At 45.8% G+C, this 7,066-nt stretch overlaps 1 protein-coding gene across 1 annotated transcript in view; it reads left to right on the plus strand.

Moving 5' to 3' along the window:
* LOC108798794 (cytochrome P450 2C15-like) overlaps window positions 1-2,226 on the plus strand; it is a 14,162-nt gene extending 11,936 nt beyond the window's left edge. The window contains exon 9 of the mRNA XM_018570580.1: window positions 2,047-2,226. Coding sequence (XP_018426082.1) covers window positions 2,047-2,225 — 179 coding nt within the window. The 3' untranslated portion in view covers window position 2,226. The remainder of the gene's footprint in view (window positions 1-2,046) is intronic.
* The last annotated feature ends 4,840 nt before the right edge of the window (window positions 2,227-7,066 follow it).

Raw genomic sequence — 7,066 nt, forward strand, 5'->3', positions numbered from 1 at the left:
GGGGCGGCTTGATCACACCTGTTATCGCTCCCTCTTCCCTCCTCCCGGCCGCTCTGAAGCTGCAGCGGCCGGGAGGAGAGAGAGGGAGCGTTGACAGGTGTGATTAGAGCCACCTCTCTGAGTGCCCTCTTCGTGGAGCTGAAGCTGCAGAGGTCGGGAGGAGAGAGAGGGATCGCTCAGCAGTGTGATCAGGGCAGTATTAAAGAGCCCCCCCCCCTCCCAGTCCACATCTTTTGGACGTTATTAATCTGAGTTGCCCCACTCAGTATGCCCCCTCGCTTGCGGCCATATTAAGTGGGGCACTCATATTAATAACGTGCTGGATTAGTCTGACCCAGGGGTGGACTAGGCCCGGGTGCAGGGTGGCACATGCCCCCCGGGCCTCTCTGATACCTTTGCAAACGCCCCCCGCCGCCGCAAGCACTTAATCTCTCCCCTCATGGCCGCTGCAGCAGCAGAGTTGCAGAGAGGGGAGAGATTAAATGCTCAGATTAATAACTTCCAAAAGATGTGGACTGGGAGGAGGGCTCTTTAATACAGCTCTGACTTTAAGACTGCGGCGGCGGGGAGATGAGAACAAGAAGCTTGACTGCCATCGTCTGTGCCCGCTTCGATTGGGCTCCTTGGCGGCCACAGCAGTTTCCTCCGCCCACCTCAGCTGCTATTGGTGGGAGAGGAAGACTGCTGAATTGCAGTTGGCCGGCTTCTGCTGCGCAGGAGAGAGAGCCGGCTGGATGTGTAGGAAACCTCGCAGCTCCCCCACCATCACCAGGAGAAGAAGAGGTCAAAGCAACTGTAAGTCCCTGTACTTTTTTGTGACCTCTGCACTGCGTTACATACTGACCGCTGACCTCTGTACTGTGTACTGACCTCTGTACTGTGTACTGACCTCTGTACTGTGCGTCACACCCTGACCTCTGTACTGTGTGTCACACACTGACCTCTGCACTGCGTGTCACATTGCTGACCTCTGCACTGCGTGTAAAATGGCTGACCTCTGCACTGCGCATCACATTGCTGACCTCTGCACTGTGCGTCACATTGCTGACCTCTGCACTGTGCGTCACATTGCTGACCTCTGCACTGCGCGTCACATTGCTGACCTGTGCACTGCGCATCACATTGCTGACCTCTGCACTGTGCGTCACATTGCTGACCTGTGCACTGCGCATCACATTGCTGACCTCTGCACTGCGCGTCAAATCGCTGACCTCTGCACTGCGCGTCAAATTGCTGACCTCTGCACTGCACGTCAAATTGCTGACCTCTGCACTGCGCATCACACAGCTGGCCTCTGTATTCTGCATTGCACCACTGACTTCTGTACTGTGCGTTGTTACTGATCTTTGTACTCTGCGTCACACCGCTGATCTGGCGGAGTTAAGGCCGGTTCAGGGTAGGGGTTAGCTGGGGCAACTGGTGGCGAGTAACTTTTAAGGCCTGGCTAGTAGCTTAGGACTTGAAATTTTGAGCCCTGTCGATAGTATGTAGCTTGATAGTAGTATGTCCATACATGGACAAGGTATAGTCCACCTAGAAGTTATATTTTTCCATATTTGGAGGCCATGGACCTTGGATATTCCAAAAGTGAGATCTCCCTAAAAAATTTCCTTATTGCCCTCCTCAAAGTTTTGGGGTGATTCATCTTAACTGTACCTCACACTCACATCTGCTTGTCTGTGACCATCATGAAATAAAATAGAATGTTCTACAAGTTATATGTAGAACTCATTGATGTGTACAAAGTGCTAACTGTGTAACCCCAAAGATTTGTGGTGACAAAAAAAGTTTCATACATATTGGCTGGGGGAGTACAGAACCCTGTTGGGGCTTTAACAATGCGATACACAAACCATCAAAATGTACTCATTATGTAAAAGGTAGAGAGATGGCACATGCAGGCGTTGCTAAGCAAACTACAACATTTTTCCCCATTTGGACCAAGAAGGACCAGATAGCAGGATGTCTGCTCTACAGCTAGAGAAATCAATATTCTTCCTTAGTCATTATTTTAATAATGATTGTATACTTTATATCTTTTCTAAGGTAAGAGAAGTTGTGCTGGAGAGACGTTGGCTAAAATGGAACTGTTCCTCTTCTTTACAACACTGCTACAAAACTTCACCTTTCAGGCTCCAAGTGGGGCGAAACTGGACCTCACAGGCGCTGTTGGCTTCACAACCCCTCCACTGAAGCATGAGATCTGTGCAATTCCTCGCAAATAAAGTGAACTGGCTATAAATAAATGAAAATAATTGTGGTCTGGATTTAATCTTTTCTAAAAGAGAACCTGGTTTTGATTTGTAGAAATGTAATTTAAATTTCCTATGTATGGAAATCAAAGGCACCATCAGATGATGGGGAAAATTGCATGTTTATAAGTAAACTTAAACATCATTAAAATAAATGAGCTATAAAGGGTGGCAATATAATATGATAAAGTATTAGAACAGAAATTGGATCGTGGATTGAACTTAAATATATGAATCCCTGATGGTCACCTGTTGGTATATGTTGTGACCTGTAAGGAATGTATCTATGTGTAGCAACCTGTAAGCAGGAGTGCTGAGTAAAGTTAGTATTGTTAGATTGTAATTAGTCTGATGCTGATTTGTAGTCTATGTCCATCTGGTTTCCCCTAATCAGTCTGTCATTGTTTGCATCTGCCTGCTGCTGGGTGTACCCTGGCCACAGGGCAGAGCAATCAATGAGAGATTGCTATGAGTGTGTATGTCTCCCTAGCCAATCACTAAAAGGTAATGGCTAGTGGTACATGCTGGGAGAAGAGATAAATACTTGGGGTGGACCATGTGAGTTCTTTCTTGCTCCCCCGAGCCCTGCCAGGGGGGGAGGCTGTTATAGATTGTCTGATTTGGCTAGGCCCAAAGCCTGGGGACTAGCCATGTGCTTTCACTGAGGCCTGAGTCTGGAGGCCCAGTGGCTACTACTGATATCAAGGATGAAGATGACCAATGACTTCTGCTTCAAGTACTGCTCGGCCAGGTGCACTACACACAGATTGCCATGGCTGGCTTAAAGGACCTAGACTGTGATAGCAGCAGTTACTCTGTCCTATTGCTCAAAGGAGTCTACACCTGCCTGGATGATCCTGACCCTCAACCTCTCTCACTGAAGTTTGTTAATAAAGTTTCTCAGCATCATACCTGCAGTCTGGTCTTCACTTGTATTGGTCACCTTGGAGGGTGGTAAGTGCTAATGGGCTGTCAGAACCTGGATCCCCTAAACATGGTTATAATGGAGGACCTACCTTTTCTCTGTGGCTTCTTAGAGGGTGCGCTACATTTGCAAACTTGAAAAGTTTCGAATAGGTCTGCTGTAAAAGAGGAGTCCAGTCAGGTAAAGAAAAATACAGTAAAAAGCGGTATAACGTGGTTAGCATTCATGCCTAGCTTTGTTGGTATCCCAGGACACAACCCACGGTGTCCATATATTTACTTAAAGGAGAACTATGAGGTGAGTGATTTTCACTCATCCTCATAGTTCTAGCCGACCTGTGACAATGAAACTGTCAGTAGATCGGAACTGCTCAGTAGATCGGAAAGTGAGCGAACACATACCGGCGCTCGCTCACTTTGCTATCCTGTCACTGCAGAGAGCCATGACAGGGGAGGGACTGGGGTCCCCCCTCCCCGCTCCGATTCTTCAGCACTGACTGGCGGAACGGATGGGGGAGAGGTGGGTACAGCTGGCTTTGCCTCTAGATAGGCAGAGCCAGCTGTCACTCATGCAGCTGGGTGGATCCAGACATAATTGTCGGGATCCGTTTCAGCTGCGGCGTCTCAGTATACCGCGAGCTGCAGCTCGCGGTATACTGAGCTTTGGGTGACAGGAGGACGCTGGTTTGTGTCCTCCCGTTACCCTTAGGAGAACTATGGGGAAAAGAACAAACCCCATAGTTCTCCTTTAAAGGGTTTCTAAACCCTCACTTTTTTTGCATATATCTACTGCTAGAAAGCACTGGATCACTGACATATACTAATGTCCTCCTGTGACCCAAAACTCAGCATATAGCGGGTGACTGACAGTCATTGCTCTCTGCAGGGAGAAGATCGGGAACTGAGCAATCAGCGGTATGTCAATTCTCGATCAATAGAGCCGGCTTGAATTATGGGCATGAGTGTATTTCACTCTCCCAAAAATTCTTCTTTAAGTTATTTAACTGGTCTTCCCATAAATAATTTCTGCATATACTGACAGTAAAATTATCTTTCCTCCATATGCAACTGTTCCAGTTTCCTTTTGCACAATTCCTTTGATAAGACTATTTGGAAAAACATTACTTTGATCTTTGAAATTTATATACTTAGGATTTTGTAATGGTAATGGTGACAGCTGATGTATGTAAACAGGAGACAGGGCCGGCCTTAGGCCTTTAGGCGCCCTGTGCGAGAAAGCTTTACAGCGCCCCTCAGTGACCATACCCCTCAGTGACCACATCCCTCAGTGGCCACACCCCCAGTAACCAATTTATCTGCAACCACAGTGAATGGGAAGCACATAGTACAGAGGCTTCCCATTAATTCAGTAAAGCAAAACAAACGACAAACGCACTCAACAATTTGTTACCAGTTATACAGTAAGGTGCACACGAAATGGGCTTTGAACAGTAGAACAGTAGAAAGGTGGAGGCTCTCATAGTTTAGAGATAGGACCGCACTATAAGAGGTGCCTTGGCGCGGCAGTGCGGCTTTCACATCCTCTGCAGAAGACGTGTATCCAAACCTCTGTCATTGTCCTTAGTGGTGAGACAAGTTGTTTTACATGAGCTCACACACACCTAAGGCCGGCCCTGGTCGGGGATCCTGGTTGAGGTCATTCACTAAGTATGGTTATGACCGTATTTGGTCAATAACATCACCCAGAATCCCAGGCTGGTTTGTTAACCAACAGAAGCTAGCCAGGGAAATGTAATTTTGTTCTGGTAGTGCAGCAGGGCTAGATAATAAGGTGTTGGGTATTGTAATTGTGACTGGATTTACACTGCTGGACGTGATTGATGATGGATATAAAGGACATTATTTACTTTTTATTGTAATTTCATTAATTGACTTTGTCTAAGGATCCTTTCACACGAGCAACATCTGCATCTTCACATTTCCAGATAATCAAAACGGATGAATACTGAATTAGTTTGCATCCATTTATGCGTCTTTGGTTCAGTTCCATGTACTTCCCTTTACATCTTTGTTTGATCTGCTTACATCCAATTTTTACATGTCCATTATTTTTGGTTTGTTGAAGAAAGAAAGCTAAAGTTCCTATGATTCTTTGCGGTTTCCCAACATGCATTGTGCTTTCCTCCCTTCAGCGCGATATCAGCGAGGGACTCTTTGCTGGCATTTCAGGCTTTGTTATATACGTTATATCTGAGAAGCTAGAGAAGGAGGATTACAATACAGGAGAGGACATCACAGGTATTGCACACATCCAATGACACTTGCAAAACTATATGGTGCATCCGCCATGCTAGTTCCAGATGTGCACATGTGGCCAAAAGGTTGAGAGGGATTTTGATGAAAAAAAACTTTCCAAACGTGTGCACATCCAAATGCCACCTGGATCAGGGTTGCGGTTCATTAATTACAAAAATATGTCTCTCTTGCCCTAATGGCCATCTGCAACAGCAATTACAAGATCATCTTCTTTTTTTCTTTTTTACTTTAATATTTTTTTTTATTTTAACAGTACAATACATAATAAACACATTTACATCCATAAATATATATTTAAAACATCGATACAAAAACAAACACCAATACAATAACCAAAAATAAATAGAAATTAATTATTTTCTCATCATATTACCTAAAACACATTACTCCACAAAATACCAATACAGATAAGGCAAACATTATAACCAAACTCCTTTACTATATGTAATCCACTTATCCCACATTTTATCAATTTTATCCATGTTACCTCTATGTTTAACCCCTTCGTGACTGACGACGTACAGTGTACGTCGCCAGCATCGGGGCTGTTTAAACAGACTCCCGGTGACTTTTGCCGCCGGGACTCTGTTTAAACCAGGGGCGCCCCTTCCTGGCTCGTCTCCTGAATTACAGGGACAGAGACAAGATCCTGGCTGCTGTTCGTAGATGTCCTGATGTCTGCTGTGGAAATGCGCAACTTCGTTTCTTTCCTGATTTTTCCGCGGAGATACAGAAGAGAAGGAGGTCTTTTGTGGATGTCCGGCGCAGGCTCCGAGAGAAAGGCATTAAATATGGCATGTATTATCCGAGCAAGCTGAGGGTCCAGCACTCAGGCACGGTTCATTTCTTTGACACCCCGACGCAGGCGGGAGATTGGCTGGATACCATGCGGGAGGGGGGACTGCTGTTTCATTGCTTGTTCATCTGGATCTTCCCTAATCGGGGTGCTTTGTTGGGTGGTGGACGCTACTTTTTGCCATCCTACCTGCCTGATTTCTGTTGTAACTGTGGCCCCCGAGCTGGGAATGGTTTTTCAGAGAAAACTCCTATTCATTCTCTGCCTCATCCGTGCATTGGAACGCGGACACTTCTGCCTTATGTTGTCGGCCTGCTATTTCATAGGAGGAGGCGGTTTATCCACCAAATTTCACACTGGCTATTCTTTTTGCCCCTAAGTTTTTTTGGACCTTTTTCTTTGGGGATTGACTTTTTGTGTTTGGAACTGGGACACTTCTCACTGGGGGTGCTCTGACGATTGGAAAAGTGTTTATGGGTATAAGCTTCTAGTTGTTTCTGATTTTTGTTCGTACTAGCAAGCAAGGGGTTCAGTTCAAGCGTTATGGGTAGGGGGGGTGTTACACGGGGGATGCTATGCCAAATTCGTACCCTGAACAGAGGGTTGCCATTGCCGGTCATGTGTCAAGCTGACTTAATATGTCCATTTTTCTATCCTGGGATGTACATGTATGTATGGTCTATCTATGGGGGAACGCCTTTATATATTGTCGTGGAATGTGAGGGGGTCTCAACGATAAATTCAAGCGTTCTATGATCCTTAACTACCTAAAACATCAGAGGCCTCATATTATCCTGCTACAAGAAACCCACCTAAC

The sequence above is a fragment of the Nanorana parkeri genome, unplaced genomic scaffold (genome assembly GCF_000935625.1).
Source record: "Nanorana parkeri isolate BGI_ZX_2015 unplaced genomic scaffold, ASM93562v1 scaffold1561, whole genome shotgun sequence".
NCBI lineage: Eukaryota > Metazoa > Chordata > Amphibia > Anura > Dicroglossidae > Nanorana > Nanorana parkeri.